At 46.6% G+C, this 22,253-nt stretch overlaps 2 protein-coding genes across 17 annotated transcripts in view; one reads left to right on the top strand and one right to left on the bottom strand.

The window, feature by feature from the left end:
* WIPI1 (WD repeat domain, phosphoinositide interacting 1) overlaps positions 1–5,774 on the top strand; it is a 53,349-nt gene extending 47,575 nt beyond the window's left edge. For 3 of the 4 annotated variants that reach the window (XM_083490287.1, XM_083490289.1, XM_083490288.1), the window contains 2 exons: positions 909–1,009; positions 5,233–5,774. In XM_083490287.1, the coding sequence (XP_083346413.1) occupies positions 909–1,009; positions 5,233–5,274 (143 nt within the window). In that variant the 3' untranslated portion in view covers positions 5,275–5,774. Of the gene's footprint in view, positions 1–908; positions 2,295–5,232 lie in introns of all 4 variants that reach the window. The other variant, XR_014522648.1, reaches the window with a different exon arrangement.
* The window catches only part of ARSG (arylsulfatase G), a 115,531-nt gene continuing 93,566 nt past the window's right edge, over positions 289–22,253 (bottom strand). For 7 of the 13 annotated variants that reach the window (XM_083490139.1, XM_083490135.1, XM_083490133.1 and 4 more), the window contains 3 exons: positions 12,822–12,912; positions 7,582–7,914; positions 289–5,997 (listed from right to left, as the gene is read on the bottom strand). In XM_083490139.1, the coding sequence (XP_083346265.1) occupies positions 7,616–7,914; positions 12,822–12,912 (390 nt within the window). In that variant the 3' untranslated portion in view covers positions 289–5,997; positions 7,582–7,615. The remainder of the gene's footprint in view (positions 5,998–7,581; positions 7,915–12,821; positions 12,913–22,253) is intronic. The other 6 variants (XR_014522603.1, XR_014522604.1, XR_014522605.1 and 3 more) reach the window with 3 other exon arrangements.

Genomic DNA, 22,253 nt, shown 5'->3' with positions numbered 1-22,253 from the left:
CATAGGCAGAAGGCCAGGCGTTTCCTCACGCTTTTAATTTCACATTGCCTCAGAACCAAACAAAAGAAACTGAAGCAGCTCAGCACCCTTTGCTCTTTGTCACAACATAAATCTACGTGGCCAGCGTTGCCAGGCCAAGCCACACGTGTTGTATGATATAAAACCATCAAGGCTGGGTGCATTATGTAGAAGTTTAGAAGAAGAATAAAGTCTGATAATGCGCACAGAATTCAACTTCCCAAGAATCTCAGCAACGATAAAGCAAAAAAAAAGAATAGATCACCCTGATGCAAATCTTTACCTCTCCTTTATTTTTGTAATGCAGAGAAACAGCCACAAATGTCTTCTGGACATCTTGTTTTGCTCTGTGTTGCTTATAACTGCAAAGTAAATATAATTATAGGAAACATACCCACTGTGCTGTCTAATAGACAACGCAGACTCCCTTGCTTGCATGTTGGTGATGCGCTTTGCTCATGTCATCCCAAGCAAAGCCACTAGAAATCTGAACCGACTCGCTTGACTACTCTCCTCTCCCCTAAGTAAGACTCTTTCCTCTATCCTGTCTGTGCAAACAAGTTAGAATGTGTTTCTGTCCGTCCTTTATGAAAAGCCTTGGGCGCCACTAATGCTTATTGAAGATCCCACATGAATCAAAACTCTGCATGTCTGATTCACAGTGGAAAGCCTGAGGCTTTCATTAGAATGGAAACTTCTCCCCGCCACAGTCTGGCAATTGCAGTATTGGTGCAGCTCTCACAAGTCCCTTCACTTCTCTCTGTTTTGCCAAACCTTGCAGAAGGAGGGGGGAAAGCACTCAGTAAAATCACCAAATGCCGCCCCTGTTTGCCTAGCCTTTGGGCTTTTCAGCTGTACTGATCTCCAGTATTTTGTTCCTTCTTAAATAGGTTACTCAGAAGATGGAGGAGCCCTTCGAGGAGAGGTTATACCGGAGCACGAATTCGCCACTGGGCCAGTGTGTCTGGATGATGAAAATGAGTTTCCACCTGTGAGCATTAGGAGTACTTAAGAGAGCACTATGGGCCTCATGCTGCGAAGAAAGCGTTTAACCTCTTCTTCCAGAAGGGCTGTCCCTTCCTCTCCTTTCTGTAGCCCGCGGCAACTAAATCAGTTATGCTCTTACAAAGGGGTAGATAAACTCCCACTGTGCTGGGAGAAGGGCTTGGGAACAAAATCTTATTTATAATCCTGATATCCTACTGTTGCATTGGTGTCCCGGGCCCAGGGAACTGACTGAGCAGGTCCATTCCTGCGGAGGTTCAGCAGTGCTACAGCTGCAGATGCTTCCAGACCATTTAATTGATTCCCACCCAAACCCTCTTGTCTTCCCAAGAGGAGGGCACGCTCAGAGTTCAAGTCTGGATTTCTGCATTCACAGCTTCAGCAACGCCTCCGAGATGGAAGAGGTGGGAGGAATCATTCAAATGTCAGAAAGAGGCATGTTTAAGGGCATCTGTTTGGTCCTTTGAATGTGTGTTTGGATTAAGTGACCAAAACAAAAATGATAAAACTGGCTTTGGCTTTTGTGGGTTCTGGGCAACTGCAGCCCGTGCCCCCATTCCTTCCCAACCCAGTCCTATTGCTGGTAGCTTTGCCATACCAGCAAGATGCTCAGCCCCCCAGCTTTGCTATTTGCATGTTGGGCTGGGGGGAGGAAAAGACCTGCAGGGCAGGCATCAGTATAAAATGGTGGTGCAGATAGAAGCATTACCTAAGGGGAAATGGGCAGGTGCAGTGAGCAAGTGCTGGCTGGGCAGCAGTCGTGCTAGTGATGAAGCTGCTCTTCCATCGCTGGGCTCTCGAGGTAGGACCAGCCTGTGGCGGGAGAGAAAAAAGAGAGAGCGATCAGCAGCCCAAGCCTACTGACTGCTGCATACACAGACCAAACCTGTCTTTAGCAAGGAAGGTTGGAAACTGGAAAACTTAAGGACATTTATTTGTGTTCCCGCTCTTTCTCCCCTCTCTGTAATAGAAGTCTGCTACCTTCCAGTGTCTCTTTAATCAATGCTATTTATTTTCTAAGAAGTAACAAGCGATGTTATTACGTTCCTTCTAAAGGGTCCCATCTCTCTTGCATGGTCTTGCATTCAAAAGGAGTTATGGGGAAGTGACTTCCATGCTGTGTCTTAACAGCGTCAAGTGATCCAAGCTTATTGCAGAGCTAAGCATCTACCTGCCCAACCGCTTGTCTGCCTTGCTCCTGTTGCCGCTTCTCACGCCTGATGCTTCCCCTTTCCTGCCGCTGCCAAAACTCTTGCCCCGGGCTGTTAAAGGTGAGAGGAACCGTCCCAGATAGCCTTACGCTGTTGTTTAGAGGCTGGAAGAGGACTGGCTTGGTCTAGGGCTAGGGAAGCCTTCCAGATGGTGTGGAACTACAACTCCCACAATCCCCAACTTCTGACCATGTTGCCTGGGGCTGATGGGAGTCCAGCAACACTGGAAGACTCACACGTCAGCCACCTGTTATCTATGGCACCTGCAAGCTCGCTCTCCCCTAACCTTCAAGGCTGCCTCTCATCTTCTCTTTGTGTCTGAGGGGGGATGAATGCCATGGTGGGTGTGAGAGACAGGATGGAGCTGGGGGTGTTACTTGCCATAGACAGCCAGGCAAGCGGCACAGTGCCCCTCTGACTGAGGATATAACGGGCTTAGTTTTGGCATTTGTTACTAGTTGTGTGGGCTGGTGAAAAAGCCAAGGCTGAGCAATCACAATGTTCCCTGCTTGCTAGGCCCCCGTAGGAGCTTTTGGGTTTGTTTGTTTTTGCGATAATTAAACTGTTCCCTCCACATATGGCCATGAACACTTAGGCAGTATCCAACCCACAAAGACTAGTGTTCTATTTTAAAAGTGTAAAGTGTTGGCAATTTGGATTAATGGTTGTGTTAGTTGTGCATGCATATGTACGATTATTGACCTTCTGGGGTTTGGTCACAACTCGGCTGCGCGCTGCGCTCAGCATTTAAGAGTTGTTTCTTTTTACCTTTGGCTGCCTTAATAGAGGAGGGTGGATGGCGATCTCTTAGTATTTCGTCATCTCTCTAGGATCAGAAACTTGGGATTATTTTTCTCTCTTTTGTACCAACCTCCCAGGTTGTTATGGGGGTTTCCACTTGCCATATTACTTTAGGAATCCTCCTCAGTGCTCTGTGAAACTCTTGGTGTGATGATGTGCCTTATTCATAGGGAAATTGCCTCTCCATGGATATTGTAGCAAGCATTTGGTTTCTTAACAGTGCAGGCAGGGATGGGGGCAGTTTGACTGCTGGGCTCAAGCTGGCAGGGCAGAATGTCATTTTTCCAGGGGGTCTGTGTGTAATGGACATACATATCCATCTGTTTTATCATCCCATTAGAAGCAATGGGAGGGGAGGTAGAGATTTAGTGATCTCTGTTTCAGGAGCTTGACTGAATAATTCTCTAGTATGGGGGGTGTCCAAGCCACTTCCCAGCATACCCTCTTTTTTTCTGGCCCTTCTGACAGTACTTTTAAGGTCAATTGGACCGGCCCTTTTTGGCGCTAGCAGAGGTGGGAAGGGAACCTCCAACACTGGACCTCCCTTTCTGATTTTGAAGCTGTATGTCTGACATAGAGGGTGGGTCCATTCTAGTCCATGGCTTGTAAGGGTGGCCCTCCTTGGCAAGGACGGTACCTTGAATTGCTAATATACTGGCATAAAAAGAGGTTTTTCAAAGGGTATGTCTACACTGTCTTCTGCACAGGAGGAAGTATCTACACACATCAGAAACTGCTAAATTAGCCCCGTTCCAATTTGGACAAAGTGGACTAGCTACACCAGACCCAAGTGCTAGAAGTTTTTTCCAATGTCTGGGTCATATTGCAACCTTCACATCGCTAAATTGGGCATTCCACTACCATTCCTCCATATTACTTACAGGAGGTAGAGGGGAGAGTTAGGAGGGGAAAGCTAGGAGATCTGATTTACAGCACCAAGACTACAAGCTCTCTTGTCCAGGCAAGCGTAAAAATGTAACTGCCACAATGTGAAATGAGCGTTCTGCATGCGTTGCAGGTGACGATGGTGTGCATACTTTCTCCTCCTTTAAGATGCTCTTCATGTGGAAAGCATCATTGTATGTGAAGCTGTGGATGGGTAAGCCTGTGGAATCCAAGCAGCTTGGGATCAAGTGCCACTAAAAACATGATTGCCGTGCGCCAGCTGCATCACTTATGCTCTTGGAAGAGCAATTTCCATACAGGAGCACAAGGAACTCCAGCTATTGTTAGGGTTGGGCGATACATTGCCGTGTTGAAAACCAGGTATCAGCAGCTAAATATCAGCACATGCTGATATATCACAATGGCTGAAATGTATATCAGCTGCTGCTTTCTCCCCTAAGTGGGGAGGAAGAAGCAGTAGGGATACATTGCCCAACCCCATACTGCTGTGGCTTCTGCAAGCAAGAGCAGTAGGAGGGTTTGATCAGCTATGTGGTGGGCAGCTTCCCACCCACCCTGCAGCTGATCAAACCCTTCCCTTCCAGCTCACATGAGCAAGCTCAAAGGCGCCGGCCTGCTTTGCCCGAGTGGGCAAGCTGCGACTTTCCTCTTGGGGTGGTTGGTCGCTCTGGGATGAAAGGCACAGCCCACCTTCCTGGGCGAAGGCAGGCAGGCAGGCAGGCAGCAACCAAGCACACAGAGCCTGAGAAGCATGTTCAGGCTCTGTGAATCTGTCTGCCTTTGCCTTCATCCAGTTGGGCAGCCTAATTCTTTCCTCCCAGAGCGACCAACCACCCCAAGAGGAAAGACGCAGCCCGCCCAGACGCCTTTGCCTTTTGCAGACAATTTGAGCTGCTGATTCACTGTGGCTCCCTGGTTGCCGCTTGCACAGCACAGGGGAGACAGGAGGTGCGCTGTGCTGGTGGTGGCTGGGGAACCACGATGTATCAGGTGACCCAGCACATGCTGTGTTTACAACCAAGACAAGGGGTCATTGTTTAAAGCAGAAAACACAATTCTGTCTTCAGTTCCTCCTAAGATGGGCATTGGGGTTGCCCAGATGATTCTTTTGAATTAAGGACACGCAAAAAAACTAAGTGACCCACAGATTTTGCGGAAAGCAAAACAGTTGCATGGCAGGCTGCCTCCCTGCTGCTTCCTCTGCATGTTCGCAAAGTCCGGCTACAGCACACTCCCTGCTCAACGGCACGCTGCTGGGAAAAGTAAGGCCCTTCTGTTTTGATTTTGGTAGATAAACTTGTGCCGTGGAAGCCAGACGAACAAGAGGTCATGAGGAGTGGCAAACAGCAGAGCACGGAGCGACGGATGGGAGGTAGTTTGGAGAAACAAAAAATGGGAAAGTGGAAGATCCCACAAGTGAGGGGGGAAGCCAGAGGTGCTCCAGTGCTTTTAACACAGTATGTTTCTTCTTAGCCCAACCCTTTCTGGCCCTTTGTGTGTATTCTCTTAAAAGTGCTGCGTGGGTTTGGTATCAATGTACTGTATATGCACATTGTTCTATACTCGAGTGTAAATGTAACCCCCCCCCTAAAAGAACCTGAATTTTATACACATGCCTGCCCTTTTCTAATTTATGTCGTGTATAAATGTACTTAACAGAAGTCTATTGATCTATGTCCTTTGTACAGTATATATACATAATATTTTACCCAGGCATAATATTTTTGCAGTGACCTATTAGGGAGACAGGGGGAAAAAGAGAACTCCAACTTACTGTGTTGGCGCTCTGTTTAAATACCTGTTAATAAAGTCACCATCGTGTCAGCAGCAGCAGCTGTCGCCTTGCGTTCTGTCTTGTTGTTTTGAATGGAGCCCTAAAGATGTCAGCCTTGATTAAGTTTTACCAGTGGAACTGCTGCATCTGCTTGCAAATAGAATCCCTTTTCCTTTCTACTGTACGCCATGCCTCAGTTGCTATTTTTAGAGAATCGTGTCAGGAGATCCACAATGAGAATTGCCTCCCTTATTTTCCTTCATATGTTGTGGACCATCCTGCCTGCAAAGAAAGAGAGATACTGTATTTTTCTGTGTATAAGACAATATTTCCCCCCAAATTTGTAAAGTTTAAAATTGGGGGTCGTCTTATACACGGAATGTTGGAATTAATTTTTACTTTTGGGCTCAAAAAATATAGGTTGTCTTATACATGGGGGTGTCTTATTCACAGAAAACTACGGTAATTATGTCTATAGCATAGTAAGGACCCGAGTCACTATTATTATTTAAATAATAATTCTTTAGATTTTCAGATCCTTGTAGTTGGCTCTACCCGATCTTGCAGTGACTCCATATGCCTAAGACCTACTTTAAAGACCCCCTCAAATGTCTTGGGCCATGGCTCCTACTTAAAATAAAAATGGCAACCGTCTGTCTGGTTCTCGTGTCCCTGTTTGTAACACCTTACGCAACTAACTCGTCTCATCCTGATGTCAAGATGCAGCAAGCCCTGCCAGTCCGTGATGCAGAGATGGAGACAGGGAAATGCATAATCCGGTCACAGGTAAGTGATGCCAGACATGATGGGGGCGAAATAGACGTGTTGCCATTTTGGGTGGCCGCCCCTCAAGTGTGACTGCTTCCAGCACTGGATTGAGGTGACTTTTGCAGAGAGCAGTAATTGCTTAAGGAGTTAAATGCCACCGATGCTGAGATGAAATGTCCCCATTTACAAAAAAAAGCGGTAAGTCTACAGTCTTATAAGTGGGAGGGTCCCCTAGAAAGTTGCATATACACTGCTCTTCTAACAGGATAGCATGTGCATCCGCAGAGGAGCTCCAAGTACACCTGCAGAAAGCTTTGTTTGTTTGCAGGGAGAGACGCATGTTGGGGTGGGCCTTGGACCCAGAAGCCCCCTTTTTCTCCAAAGCACCAAGAACTACACCAGCCTTCAGGGTGGCATATACAGTGGTACCTCGGGTTACATACGCTTCAGGTTACAGACTCCACTAACCCAGAAATAGTGCTTCAGGTTAAGAACCTTGCTTCAGGATGAGAACATAAATCGTGCTCCGGTGGCATGGCGGCGGCCCCATTAGCTAAAGTGGTGCTTCAGGTTAAGAACAGTTTCTGGTTAAGAACGGACCTCCGGAACGAATTAAGTACTTAACCTGAGGTACCACTGTAGTTTGTTTTCCCTCAAGTATTATGCATGAAATCAGCAGGGCTGAGGATGTGGCAATAGTTCTCTACCATGAATGCTTCTGTGTCCCACCTACTCCACCACCAATAGGATTGCTCTGGTTTAAACAAAATACAGTTATTGATCGTTACTTTACAGTCAAAGTCGAATGTAAAAAAAAACACATACAAATAAACATGCAACAGAACAAAAGTATAAACAAGGGCTAACAATAATTCCAAAGTTGTAAAAAGCAGATCTAAAATTAGGAATCCTGGCTTGTGTGCATAAAGACTTAGAGCCATGTTAGAAATCTAGTCAGATTATAAAACATCAGATGGAAGCTGCCCCAAACGGCACCGATTCAAAATATTTACATACCACCTTTCAACCAAAAATTATCAGAATCATTTAGGATGTAACAAAGCATCTTAGTTCTCAAGTTCCCCCTGCTATTCTAACCTTGAGTCTTGTAGGCTTCACTTTCCGTGTCGGCTCAGCATCTCTGGGATGAGTTGGAATAAGCCAACTGGCACCGGCAGACCAAATGCTGTGGGTTGCAGCAGGGTGTCACAGCTGGGTCATGAGAGTAGTCCGCTGTAGAGACATTGTCTGCTGCAATATTCCACAGAATGTCCAGGAGAGCCTTGTTTGCCACTGGCAGGACAGCACGGTACTCCGCAGTCTCAGTGTCCAGTGGTGCTGCCTCCTGGATGTCCTGCTGTATGTTAAAAATGAGAGGTGGCTGATGGCGCCGTTCCTTCCCAATGCTCCCATCACAGGCCTTGGCACCACCTGGAAACAGATGAGGCATGCAAGATGTTAGGGCTGCCATCTTTTAACAGGTATTCCTGTTGCAGAAGTCACGCAGTTAAAAGGAAAAACACCCAGAGCTCATTAGTGTAGGTTAAGCATGATACAATCTAGCCAACGGTAAGAACTTTTACCAATTGGAGGGGAACTAAGCACAGGCCCATTACAATAATGGACCGGTGGCAGGAGCAACGGGTGGTCCAATGTCTGAAATCCGTATCTGTGAAATGTTTGCAGTTGGGTGCTTTTCTGTTTATTGTTTAAATGCAAAACCTGGAAGTATGGAAGACGTTCCTTGGAAATAATGCAAGATGGGTTCAGGAGGACCCGATACCAGCATCACATGATGACGACGTTGGTTTCCCACTTTAAAAGTTTGTGAAATGCCATGAGAAAAATGGAATTCTGCTGTTACACAAAATACTACAGCCATCAAACAGGAACATCAAACAGAGGAACAGCCAAGGCGGGCAAGAGGGGGCTCCTATGTTCAACCCTTTGACAAGGACTTGTTTACTTTACTGGTCGTCTCACAACCAACAGATAACACAAGGAAAGCCTTGCTGGACCAAAGAATATGCCCATCTAGTCCAGCATCTTCTATCCCACAGTGGCCAGCTGGACGCGTACAGGAATTCCACAAGAAGAAGCTGAGAGCCCCTGCAGACTCCCTGCAACTGGTATTTTAAAGGGATAATGTCTCTCTTTAACAGTGGACGTAGAACACCATCATTGTGGTAAACCTACATCTGGGCTGTACCACTTGTTCTCCAGCTCCCTGCTCTGCTAGCACTCAAGGCAATGCCTGTTATTTATATATTTGGGTGTCACCAGTGCCAGATCCTCAAGCCCCCAAAATAAAAAGACAATTTAAAAATACCTAGGTACAAGGACACCTCATCTGAAACATCCTGCTCATTAACCACAGCTATACAGACCAAAACTTCCCCATACCAAAACGCAGATGGCAACACCAATGAACCACGTTAAAGCCATCGAGGAGAAGGAGATAGTTGGTACAACCCTTAAGAAGGTGCCCCTGTTGAAACCGATTAACTCCTTGGCTGCTTTCGCTTCAGCGTCTGAGGGGTTGGGCTCCTGCCCACACCACAGAGGAAGCAAACCTTCAGGTACACGGACTGTCCTTATTAACAGGAGGCAAACCTGACCTTGCTACCCAGGAGGAGCAGGAGCACAAAATGTTCTGCCCACACAAGAATGCACTTTTATTTGCCTGGTAATAATTAGCCCTGGCGAGACAGCAAAAGCATCCTCCTAATGATCCAGCAAACTAATTTAACAGTTGTTTACATCCCTTAAGGACAGGTTCCCTGCACCACGATTCTGCACTCTTGTTTTGCACTTGGCACTCAAGGCCAAGTATAGCCTGGCCTTGGGAGGCCTCTTCAGACCGGCTCACAGCCCTTTCCCTTTGCTCCCTAAAAGTGCCCTGTCCATCCTATGGCTGGAAACTTGTAGCATCATATACCTCCGATGGTTCAGCATGCCCACCTATTGTTTCAGGAACCCCTTCCTCCTCTAGAGGGACGCGGGTGGCGCTGTGGTCTAAACCACTGAGCCTTGGGCTTGCCGGTCGGAAAGTCGGCGGTTCGAATCCCCATGGCGGGGTGAGCTCCTGTTGCTCAGTCCCTGCTCCTGCCCACCTAGCAGTTTGAAAGCACATCAAAGTGCAAGTAGATAAAGAGGTACCGCTCCAGCGGGAAGGTAAATGGTATTTCTGTGCGCTGCTCTGGTTTCGCCAGAAGCGGCTTAGTCATGCTGGCCACATGACCCGGAAAAAACTGTCTGCAGACAAACATTGGCTCCCTCGGCCAGTAAAGCAAGATGAGCACCGCAACCCCAGAGTTGTTCACGACTGAACTTAACTGTCAGGGGTCCTTTACCTTTAACCTTTCTCCTCTAGCCTCAGCCTCAACGTCCCTCACCTTTTGTTCTTAGGTACCCTTTTCCCTCAGGAAACCCAATTTTGGGAGTGTGTTCCAAGACCTGTTACTTGGAGAGGACTTTGTGGGTGCAACCTAGAAGTGACTAGCTCAGTGAGGCAGCATGTGCCTTGAGGATGTCTGTAGCTCAGGGGAAGAGCACACACTTTGCATGCACATTTCCAGACACCTTGATGTAGGGCAAGATGTGAGGTGGAGAGATCAGCAGTACTGAGCTAGGTGGACACGTTGGTCCGACCTAGTATAAAAGCAGCTTCCTAAGTGATTCAAACCATGCATTATGGACCTTGATTACATTGTTTTAGTGGAGGGTAGGGCTGGGCGATAATCCGGTTTTCAACATCATGATAAATCAACAGCTAAACTTCATGATATACCGATATATCATGATGTCTGAAATAAGGATGGCGCTATGTAGAGGCATTGACTGGCTTCAGTTTTCCCCGCCAATAGCGCACCCCCAATATCATGACATGCAATATATTGCTAGGTCACAAAATTATGAAACCAGTATCACGACATGAACGTCAAATGTGTTTTGGACAATATATCGTCCAGCCCTCACACACATCACAATTTGCTATATAATTGCCAGGTTAAAAAGAATGATATGGATAGCATGATATGGACTTCAAAACCGGTTTCGAACTTTGTATCAATATATTGCTCAGCCCTATTTGTGGGATGAGGATAAAATGTACCCAGATTTTAACTGGAAGGCAGGGTGGAGAAAGAAGGGAATAACTAACTACTGATCTGATAAAAGGGCTCTTCCAATCCTTCACAGCTGCAAGTGCTGTATATGAGCAATTGCATCAGTGGAAGCTAAGATTGTGTGTGTGTATAAAAACTTGCAGGAGGACTAAATCAGGCAAGGAGTCTCTGGGAAGAACGACAACGGAGGAAAGGAAGGAGAAGGACACACATTACGTGCAGTGACAGCCCATGCTGCTTAGCAGAGATGATAAGAAAGCAGCCCTTTGGTAATTATAGCTCAAGAACCCTGAGTCGCAGCTGCCTCTGCAGGTTTCTGTAGGTCTGGCCCAAGCTTGACCCCATTCCAGAATGCCGGCTTGAAGGCCCAGGAAGGGTAAGCAAGCCAACACCAGTGTCTATTTTCATTTTGCTAGAAGAACGCGAAGATATAAAAATAGCTGCAAGGTCGCACGGTGTGGTATGAAAGCTGAAAAGGTAGATCTTGAAGAGGAATGCTAACAAGTGCCAGCAGTTTGAGGGCAGTGCTCCCCTCTTGCTGCTGACAGGTACACTTTTCTAATTAGGAAAGGGAGAAAGAAGTGCCTTAACACTGGGCCTTTCTCTCCGCTACTTGTGGGGAGAAAGAATGGAAGTGAGAAGGCTTTTGAAAGCAACAAGACTGGTCTGTAAACTACTAAAGTCAAGGCTGGGGAGAGGAGGGAAGAAGTGTGGGGAATGGGTACCCCACAAAACTGCCCAGTGGCTTCATCCACACTGCAGACAGAAGTGCATTCTGGTACAGTGGTACCTCAGGTTAAGAACTTAATTCGTTCTGGAGGTCTGTTCTTAACCTGAAACTTCTTAACCTGAGGTACCACTTTAGCTAATGGGGCCTCCCACTGCCCTGCTGCACGATTTCTGTTCTTATCCTGAAGCAAAGTTCTTAACCAGAGGTACTATTTCTGGGTTAGCGGAGTCTGACCTGAAGCGTATGTAACCTGAAGCGTATGTAACCCAAGGTACCACTGTATAGCAGAATGCAGGTGGGCTAAGAGTTGGTCTCTAGCTGAGTTTCCTCTCCTTTTATTCTTTTTTTAAAGTGCTCCCTCTTAGCCATACCTGCGCAAATGTATTTTGGCAAAGTGGGAAACTGAGGCAACTGCCTCAGGTGGTGGATGCAAGATGGTGGCCTCTCCTGTGCCTACTGCTTTCTTCCACTGGTCCTGCTGCTGCTACTACTTCTGCTCTCTGCCTCCTCCTTTTGCTTCCTCCCTAATTCCACATCCTTGGAAGGGCCGAGCAATTATGGGCAGGGTGTGTAGCTGCTGCCGCTAAATAATTTTTAAGTTTAGGCAGCATTTTTAGTCGCTGCTGCAAACTACAGGCATGTGCCCAGCACACCCAAAAGGCTTTGCTCTGCTAGTCAGATGCAGATGCAGAGAAGCACCAGCCTGGAAAGAGAGTCTGGGGACTCAGCCAACTGCAGGGGCTCTTAACCCCCTTCAAAATCTGCTTGGATCTCCTGGTGTTCCTCTAAACAAACCTAGGGGATGCAACAGCCACTCTAGAATATCTAAGTGGATTTTGGGTGGGTGGCTATTCTGTTCTCCCAGCCAGATTCTACTCAAGTGTCACGTAGTACCACAGCAAACCACGAAACACACATCCGCCAAGACATCTCTGCTCACTTGGCAAAGGACTGTTCCACCTTTGGGCCTAAATTCTCATTCTCTGTATGGGTGTCCATCTTTACAAAACTAGGGCTGCCATATGTCTGGATTTTCCCAGCCATGCCCGGGAATCGGGCAGCATTCTGGCGTCCAGGCGGATTTCCCCAAAATCAGCAAAATGTCCAGGAAAACCTAGACGTATGGCAAGGGGGGGGGGTAATTTTATTTTTTTAAATCCTCCCCAAAATGAAGAAAAAGCCCCATAACTGATTTTTGGGAGGGAGATGTTCCTCCCAGAAGCTGAACAGATTTTCAGTTTTGGGAACCCTAACAAAACAGAATGATTAAAAATTAAAAACAATCTATTCAGCTTGGGGTGGGTTTTGTTTTTGGTGGAGTGAAGGGGGATGGATAACTGTCTTAGAGATACAGCTAAATATTTGATTTGGTTCTGGGGGAAGATGACTGGTTTTATTCAGAAATGCGTCAGAAGGGGAGAGGGAACACCCCACAGGGGTTGTTTTTTTAAGCACCTCACAGATCCAAGTAAGCAACATACCTGTGAGATAAAATGCCTTGTATTGGTCCACCCGAAGAGCTTGTATCTCTCCATATTTTCCAGCGGCCCCACTGTTGGGATGGAACAACGTCTAGGGGAAAGAAAGCGCCAGAAGCTTAGAAAGTCAGCCCTTTTTAATGGAATACTGAATGATTTGGTTTACAGTGGTACCTCGGGTTACATACACTTTGGGTTACATATGCTTCAGGTTACAGACTCCGCTAACCGAGAAGTAGTACCTCGGGTAAAGAACTTTGTTTCAGGATGAGAACAGAAATTGTGCAGCAGCGGTGCAGCGGCAGCGGGAGGCCCCATTAGCTAAAGTGGTGCTTCAGGTTAAGAACAGTTTCAGGTTAAGAACGGACCTCCGGAACGAATTAAGTACGTAACCAGAGGCACCACTGTATATAAAATATGCAGGGATTTATGCTATGCAAAATGAACCATGGAAACATAAGAAGGGAAGTCATTGATATTTTAAGGTTGCATGAATGAGTATTCTAAATTGTAAAACAGAAAATTTAATGAACATTATAAAATGGGAGTAAAGAAAAAGGAAGTCAGCCCGTTTCACTTGGTAAAGCTTAGGGAAAAAATGCATGAATTCAACAGCATGAAAAATAGACACGTTTGTTGCTCAAAATAGCAGCTATGCATATAGCACACTTCTGTATCGCCTGATAACGAAACTGGATGTGCTGTTTAAATGCGTATTTGCATTTTACTTTTTTTAAAGTGTGAATAGCATCTGCTGAGCAGGTGGGCATAACTGAAAAGGTGCTTTGAAAGAGGGATACCGTATTTTTCGCCCTATAGGGCGCACTGGCCCATAGGGCGCACCTCGTTTTTTGCGGGGGAAATGAATAAAAAAAATCATTTCCGACCCCAGCCCCCAGAACAGCCTGCTATCTGCAAGCCTTACGAGCCCGGTGGCAACTCCTGCCGGGCTCGCAAGGCTTGCGGACACCTGCGCGAAGCACGGGGCATCCTCTGGAGGGCGTCCCATGCTTCGGGCTGCAGGCTGCTGCCAGCAAGCCTTGCAAGCCCGCGGGACATCCCGCCAGGCTTGCAAGGCTTGCGGATAGCTTCCTGAAGCCTGGAGAGCGAGAGGAGTTGGTGCGCACTGACCCCTCTCGTTCTCCAGGCTTCAGCGAAAGCCTGCATTCGCCCCATAGGACACACACACATTCCCCCTTCATTTTTGGAGGGGAAAAGTGCGTCCTATAGGGCGAAAAATACGGTAGTTGCTTTTCATCTACACTCTGGTAATCAGGTTTCGTAGGTAAGTGCATTGTGTTTAAATAAAACCTGCAAAACCTTGTTTCGCCAGAGCAGTAGTGAGACGATGGAAAGCCATGCGTCTGTCAAATATATCCAGCTCTCTTAAGTTGTTTTCCTGTACTCGTCTATCAGAGAAGGTGCACGCACCACACAGGAATTAGTTCTGGGTGGCTGTGTCTGAGGATCATGCTGTTAAGTATTACTGCTGGTCTCAGTGTCAGTGCAAGCCTTGAAGTGCCACTTACAGAAATCAGGCAGATTTACTCCTCTCCCCCCCCCCCCCCAAGTCTCTCTTGATGAAAGCCAACCAAGCAGGATCTGGTTCTTAGCGTCTATCTTCTTTGAGCGACAGCTTTGTAATGCTCACATGCATGAGTCAATACAAGACGGCCATGAATCTGTCTCTGCAGAATACAAATCCTTGATTCTCAATGACCTAATGAACAACAACAACAACAAAAAGGGTCTCCTTTTCCCTTTCGCAGAGGTGTGACCCAAGTCATTCATACATTTCTTCTCCCATACGAAAACCTGTTTGGTGACTACGCTTAATCCAAGTTTCTCTTTTGATCCCTCCTGGGCATTTAATCCCTCTGGGTCTCAATTTCCCACATGTACAATGACCGTAACAGCATTCCTAGTGCTCCACAAGACTTTAGTATGGAAAATAAATACATTCACATGGCCATTTCATACACTAATGAATGGGAGCCATGTGCTACATTCAAAGCAGGGGGGGAGGGGGGAATCTTGGGCAATAAGTAAGAACTGCAGGAACAAATTTATCCATATGTCTAAGTCCATGATTCTCCTTACCCAACACAGGCTGGGAAGAAGTTTGCAGTTATGTATTTATTTTTTGTCATGTTGTAAGCCACCTTTAGCATGGTTTGAACAATGGAAAGGCAGCATACAATAAAAGGATGTATGTATGCATTGTTCCACGACACTCCTGTCTCCAGGCGGCGTGAGATTCCCAAGGCATGCTTTGTAACCTTGTGTTTCACTTTGGACAATTCGGCATGGCAGAGACTGTGGTGTCTTTATGATCTATGGTTTCCACAACCTGAAGCCTCCTACGGAGGAAGTTCAGCACATCAATATTCCAAGAGGTTTCTATCCCTTTCCTAAGCACAGCACTGCTTGCAAGAAGAGACATCAGCATCTCTCTCTAGTACAGTTGTTTTGTCCCAGCCAGCCTACTTCCCATGGTCATCCTAAAACTCTGAACTGCAGCCCACATTGCTTCTTAACGCCTAAGTGCTATTCTAAACTCTGCCTTCAAAGCACTGGCACTGCCAGACGAAGGAGGGAGGAAACCCGCACCTTTGCAAATGAGAGTTGCCCTTTTCATCCCTTTGTTGTTGCCTAAATGGCTCATCCTAATGCCTCTCAAGGAAATTATTTGAGTTCATCAGCTTTTACACTTGTCTTAATTAATGGGACAAGTGGGTTAAACCACAGAGCCTAGGACTTGCAGATCAGAAGGTCGGGGGTTTGAATCCCTGCGACGGGGTGAGCTCCCGTTGCTGGGTCCCTGCTCCTGCTAACCTAGCAGATCGAAAGCACGTCAAAGTGCAAGTAGATAAATAGGTACCGCTCTGGCGGGAAGCTAAACGGCATTTCCGTGCACTGCTCTGGTTCAGCAGAAGCGGCTTAGTCATGCTGGCCACATGACAGGTGTTTTGCTGACCTACCCCTCAGAGTCAATTGCGGGGGGAGGCATGCCCCATTGCAATGGCAGAAGTCCCTTGGCCAGTAAAGCGAGATGAGTGCCGCAACCCCAGAGTCGGCCATGACTGGACCTAATGGTCAGGGGTCCCTTTACCTTTAATGCCTCTCAAGGAAATTATTTGAGTTCATCAGCTTTTACACTTGTCTTAATTAGAGGATAAACAAAGTCTGGCAGAGGCTTAAATAAACACTGACACTGGCTCGAATACACATGTGAGTCTAGCTCACGGTGTTTCAACACACAGCCTGGGAGGTCACAGGTGCTTGAAGCCCCCCACAACAGCCCTTGAGAGCTAGGCAAGTGAGGTGCTGGACTCTAGGAAAGGGGCGTGAGGGCTGGGGGCCATCAAATTGTAGCCTCAAGCTCTCTGCCCCCCATGCAACAAGGCAGTGCGTGGCCCACGGGTTCCGTGTCAAAGTACCCTTGTGGCACAGTTATGAAAAGTTGGACCATCCTGATTTCCTGGTTTCAGCACCCAAGCCTTAATTAAATTCTGGCACTAACTTGATCCGGAATTTAGGGTTTCTTGCACCCCCAGATTCATAACACTATATACATACATATACAATGTGTATATTGTCACAGAAAACACAGAGGTTGGGGGGGGTTGTTGGGGGGAGGTGCCTTCAAAAAAAATACGCTGTTGTTTCTTTCTCCTGGATTTTGTTTGTCTTCCCATTTCATAAGGCTGGGAGAGCTGCATATATTTATATGGAGACTAAACCCGAACACGACAGAGGAAAACTGCAAACCAGGAAGACAGGTGTAATACCCCTGAAATTCATTTACAGTTGTACCTCGGGTTACAGACGCTTCAGGTTACAGAGTCCACTAACCCAGAAATATTACCTCGGATTAAGAACTTTGCTTCAGGATGAGAACAGAAATCGTGCTCTGGCAGTGCAGCAGCAGCAGGACGCCCCATTAGCTAAAGTGGTGCTTCAGGTTAAGAACGGACCTCCAGAACGAATTAAGTTTTTAACCCAAGGTACCACTGTACAGCGAGTCTTATACACTCAGCCTCACACCACTGATACATCACTAAGGATGCAATCGTGTGTCTCCTGAGTGTTATCGCAGCAAACACAGGATAGACCAGTGCTCCAAATCAGAAAGGAAGATCTGATGTCAGATGCCCCATTCCTCACCCCACCACAGCAATTTCTGCAGCCCTGGCCCAACCAGTGTCAAAATCCTCAAGTCCAGAAAGGGGGTGCAGGAGTCAGGGTGGACTGGGAAGCAACTTAGATCTGGTGCCCCAACATGCCTCTAAATCAGGGACAGATTTATGCTGGCATCCTGGATAGCTCAGCTGGTTGAAGCATGGTGCTGACAAGGCCAAGGTCGCCGGTTCGATCCCTGTATGGGACAGCTGCGTTGCAAGGGGTTGGACTAGATGATCCTCAGGGTCCCTTCCAACTCTACAATTCCATGATTCTATGATCTTGCATCTTTCCCTCCCAATGTTTCAGATGGGAGGGACACAGTTTAAAAAATAGTAAAATAGTAAAAAATAGTAAAATGGCCAGAGGAGGGCAAGAGTGGTGCTCCCTTAGGATTGCACCCTAAATGATGTGTGACTATAATCCAACAGCATGAATGCACAGGGCTTTTTTTCAGTTGAAACTCACCAGAACTCATTTCCTCTCAGGTGGTCGCCATGGCCATTATGGAAGAACAAGAGAGGCACTTCTCCCCCTAGAACTATCAGCACTGCTGATGCATATGATGTAGAAGCTCTGCTCACATCTGTGAACAGGGGGAAGAGTGCCATTTTAAATGAGGGATGTGGTTAACGCTTTACACCACACTCCCTAATTTGTCCCGTCTGTGTCCTGCGGTACCACGAGGATGACAACAAGACAAGCTGTCCCCTCCTGCCGCAACGCCGCTCTGTCTAGCGGCGCCAACATCAGAGAGCCTAGGCTGGGTCAGCTGCCGAAGCAAAGGGGCTTGCACAATGGCTGTGCCTGTGAAGCATAAACTGGCTTTCTGCTCTTGTTTCCCGGAACAGCAGCGCAGCTCTCCTCTGCTGACTCAGTGTGGCACATTCAGCTTACTCTCTGGAGCTGGGAGTCCCAGATTCCCAAATTACAGCAACAAGGGATAGGAGCAGAGAGTCGGCAGCTCATGGAAGAAGTCCAAGCTTCTCAGTTTCCTGGCTACACACAAGAGATGCTCCTCTCCAGGTAAAAAGAAAATATAAAGGCTCATTGTCAAATATCCATTTCAAACAGCAATCTCGCCACAGGGGGAAGGTAAAAAGGAAATTTACCGTGAGTTCCTGTTCTCCAGGCTTCTCAGAGGGTACCCCCTGACCATTAGGTCCAGTCGTGACCGACTCTGAGGTTGCGGCGCTCATCTCGCTTTATTGGCCGAGGGAGCCAGCGTACAGCTTCCGGGTCATGCGGCCAACATGACTAAGCCACTGCTGGCGAACCAGAGCAGCCGAAGCGGTACCTATTTATCAACTTGCACTTTGACGTGCTTTTGAACTGCTAGGTTGGCAGAAGCTGGGACCGAGGAAGGGACTCTGCTTCCTGATGGAACAGGCCGCTCTCCCCTGTGCTGTTCCAGGTGTTTTGCTGACCTACCCCTCGGAGTCAATTGCAGGGGGAGGCATGCCCCATTGCAATGGCAGAAGTCCTTGTGCAGGCTTCCGCAGGCGGCGCTCTATTAGGTGAGTCCCACCCAATTTCTCTACTTTTTGTGAATTATAAAAATAAGCATAATGAAAGTGTTCAAAACACACAACACACACTCCTGCTTAAATCTGCATCCAGTAGGCTCTCAGCACTGGTCTGGGAAGCGGTGTGTACACGTTGGCCACAATCCTTACTTTCCCTATCCTGATGTTTCTTACAAAATACCATGTTTTCTCCCAAACCAGCTATTCTCCAAATAGAGAAAAGGGATGACCGAGCTGACCTAGCTGTGTTTCAAGTCGGCAATGTGTACACAGCTTTACTGGAACTGCTGTGTGTTGTGATGTATATCCTTTGTTTCATCATGCCTGCTACCCGCTCAGAGCAGCTTTTCACAATGTAAATGAGTTTGTTGCCCAACAGCTGTCATTATTCATTCCTTACCCAGCTTTAATTGGCCACGGAACTGGAGGCAGGAAATTGTTACCAAGGTATGTTGGTTTAGGGTTTAGAGAAACGAGCTGGGACTTCTGGCTTTCCCTTTTTGTGCTCATCCAGCTTCAGACATGCTTAGGGCTAAAGACACAGTGGCTTGGCTAGTGTTGCAGCACCAAGTCAGAAGCAGCCTAGAAGTTTGGGGATAGGCTCCACCTTGGATTCTTTGAAATGGCCTCTGATCCAAACAGGTAAGTACCATATTTTTCGCTCTATAACACGCACCCGACCATAACACGCACATAGTTTTTAGAGGAGGAAAATCCGTAGGCATGCCACCCGTAGGCATTTCCTCCATAACACTCACAGACATTTCCCCTTACTTTCTAGGAGGAAAAAAAGTGAGTGTTATGGTGCAAAAAATACGGTAAGTCTTGCACGCTGCTCGGGGCCGCCAACCAAGCTGAGCAATAAAGAAAGGCACGCCACATTTTGCTATTCTAAAATGTTATTTATCATAAGAAGTAAGTATACTTAACAAGAGTTCTTTCTAAGAACATTGTTTTGCATGCATGCTTTTAAGAAGCCTGCCTTGGCTGCTGGCAACTGACTTTCCCCGAAAGGGTTCTTTGCCTGGATAAGTAAATAGACAGGCTGAACTTAAGAACACTCCTTCCCCCAAGCTGGTCTTTGTTTGGGGCATCCAGAGTTCTGCAATTCTCTGTGGGTAGCAGTTTTGAAGGAAGCACCCTTCCAAAATGACAGGAGGCTCTTAGGCTATATTTAACATCTGAAACATGTCAAGGAAAAGGGCAACAAGGAACACAGCTAGATTTGGTTTTGCGATATACAGGTCTGCATCTAATACAGTGGTACCTCGGGTTACAGACGCTTCAGGTTACAGACTCCGCTAACCCAGAAATAGTACCTCGGGTTAAGAACTTTGCTTCGGGATGAGAACAGAAATCGCGTGGCGGTGGCACGGCAGCCCCATTAGCTAAAGTGGTACCTCAGGTTAAGAACAGTTTCAGGTTAAGAACGGACCTCCAGAACAAATTAAGTTATTAACCAGAGGTACCACTGTACTGTACGGGGGGGGGGGGAATCACAATTATTTTCCTCCCACCCAGCCATGTAGAGGTACAGCTAAACTCAAATCATCCATCAGTGGGAGACTCCCTTGCAAGAAACTGTCAGCTCTCCTAAATTGTTCTGGAATTAACCAATATTTTATTGGTCTTTGGTTTTGAAGGTTTGGGGTTTCTGTCATAGCAGTCCTCAACAGCTTCAGAGAACTGCTTGTTTTCAGGTCTGCTGTGAAACTGCTGCTCCAAATCCCCAGCTGGCACATGCCTCCTTGTAACTGTGGGAAGTTAGGGAAAGTGCCCTGGAATTTGGAGACACCAAAGCTAACAAGCAGGTTTTTCTGCCCAGCACAGAATCTAAGTGGAAAGCTTCCTTCGTTTCATCAGGTCATCCATTGGCTTCTCTCTTCTTAGCCAGAGACCTGATGGGTACAAGATGTTGAATATTTCTTACTGGGTGTGGGGACTGCGCATCTGTTACTCTCAATGAGCATCAAGGGATATCGAACATCATGACCATCTTCAACAACAATGCACACAGCTGTCTTTCTGTAGTCTCCTCGCATAGCAACAAAAAGCTACTGAAGCACTAGATAGGAAGAGGAACGGATATTAGACCCCTGCCTGAGCAGCCCCAGGGCAACTGCATAAAAGGAAGATGAAGAATACCATCTTCCCCCAGTTGCTCAAAAGGCTTCATATTCATGTTGTTAAGGAGGATACATACTGTACTTTTCTGTGTAGAAAACTAGGTTTTTTTAATTAGAAAATAATTTTTAAAATTGGGAGTCGTCTTATACACAGTTATATCATCCCCCCATTTTCTTAACTTTTGAGTCCCCCAAAATAGGGGGCGTCTTATACACAGGGGCATCTTATATACAGAAAAATACAGTACGTGCAACAACGAAAGAGAAGTCATTGTTAGTTTTTCCCATAGAGGTTCAGGAAACCATTGAGTTTGATATACCACTATAATAATGGATGGTTATATAATTTTTGCCATTGAAGTGTTCACTCTCATCTCATTCTATCCCTGGAGGCAGGAATATCTGAATTGTTGGGTTGAAACAAAAACAGACCAATGCTTTCAAGTTCTGGTCTCTCAAGTGGTCACTGACTGCCCAAATGTGAAACCATTGTAATGAATAATGTCCCCAAACTGGACATATTGCACTTGGGATAATTATCCAGAAGTTATGCCTAGCTGAAAATATCCTGGGGGGGGGGGGCAAACACTGATATTATAATCCAAGTGAAAGTAAATCTGAAAAGCTCCAATGCACAGCTTAGTATGATCATGACAATGCAGTGAAGGGATGTTCTGCCACTTTGATGTAAGGCAATAACAATAATAATCTGAAAATAAAAGCAAGCATTTTCTCTCAGATATTCATATTGTCTAAGCAGCCTCAAGATCCAGTGTTTACTTCCCTCTCCTGCTCTGGCTGATGCCATTGTGGTCTCCAGCCTGGGAAGGAACCCTCCAGAAATCTTTTCAAGTAGAAATACTTGGAACAAATTCTGACAGATGCTTACATTCATAGGGGCCTGGAACTCAGCTCCCTCCACTTGTGCTAATCACCCCCTGGGAATGTTGTTGCCAAGAGCATTTTAGGATTCAGATCTTGGAATGCAAATTTGTCCCGGGCCTTTTAACAGGCCACAACTTGTCTGGAAAATAAGAGTTCTGGGGAAGGGATAGGAGGGCAAAGGTAGAATTTAAAATAAAATCAATGCAGCTTTTAACAGTGTCTGGCTTATATGTATATTTTATCCTGCAATGAAAAAGTAATAAAAAATCTAATTTCCAAGAAAGGCTCCAAGTCAGATGTTGCTCCTCAAGGAAAGGAAGTTCACTGAAAGAAACATCTTGTTTTCCATCTAAGTTGTCTTGTTTTCCTAAAAACCTGTAATCCTCTTCTGTACTCCCACCACCTCTACCGCTGTGGGGAGGTACGGCAAGGCCCTCCACCACTGTGGGGAGGTACAATGGGACCTCTGCCACTGCAGGGAGGCCTGACAAGGCCCTCCGCCACTGTAGATATATATTGTGATATATCAAGATATTGTGATATTTAGCTGGTGATATATCTGTCAGGAGTTCAGCCTACACTCGAGTAGGACTCTGGCAGAGACACATGCCCCACTGGCATGTTCCCTCCCTCCTGGTCGATCGTTCGGGAACTTCATAAGCTTTCTTCAGCCCGAACATCACAGCGACCGATGCCAACCAACACTGGCACACTTA

This window comes from Podarcis liolepis, assembly GCF_965112155.1.
Source record: "Podarcis liolepis genome assembly, chromosome: 2".
In the NCBI taxonomy this organism is placed as follows: domain Eukaryota; kingdom Metazoa; phylum Chordata; class Lepidosauria; order Squamata; family Lacertidae; genus Podarcis; species Podarcis liolepis.
This window is presented reverse-complemented; position numbering and strand designations above follow the sequence as displayed.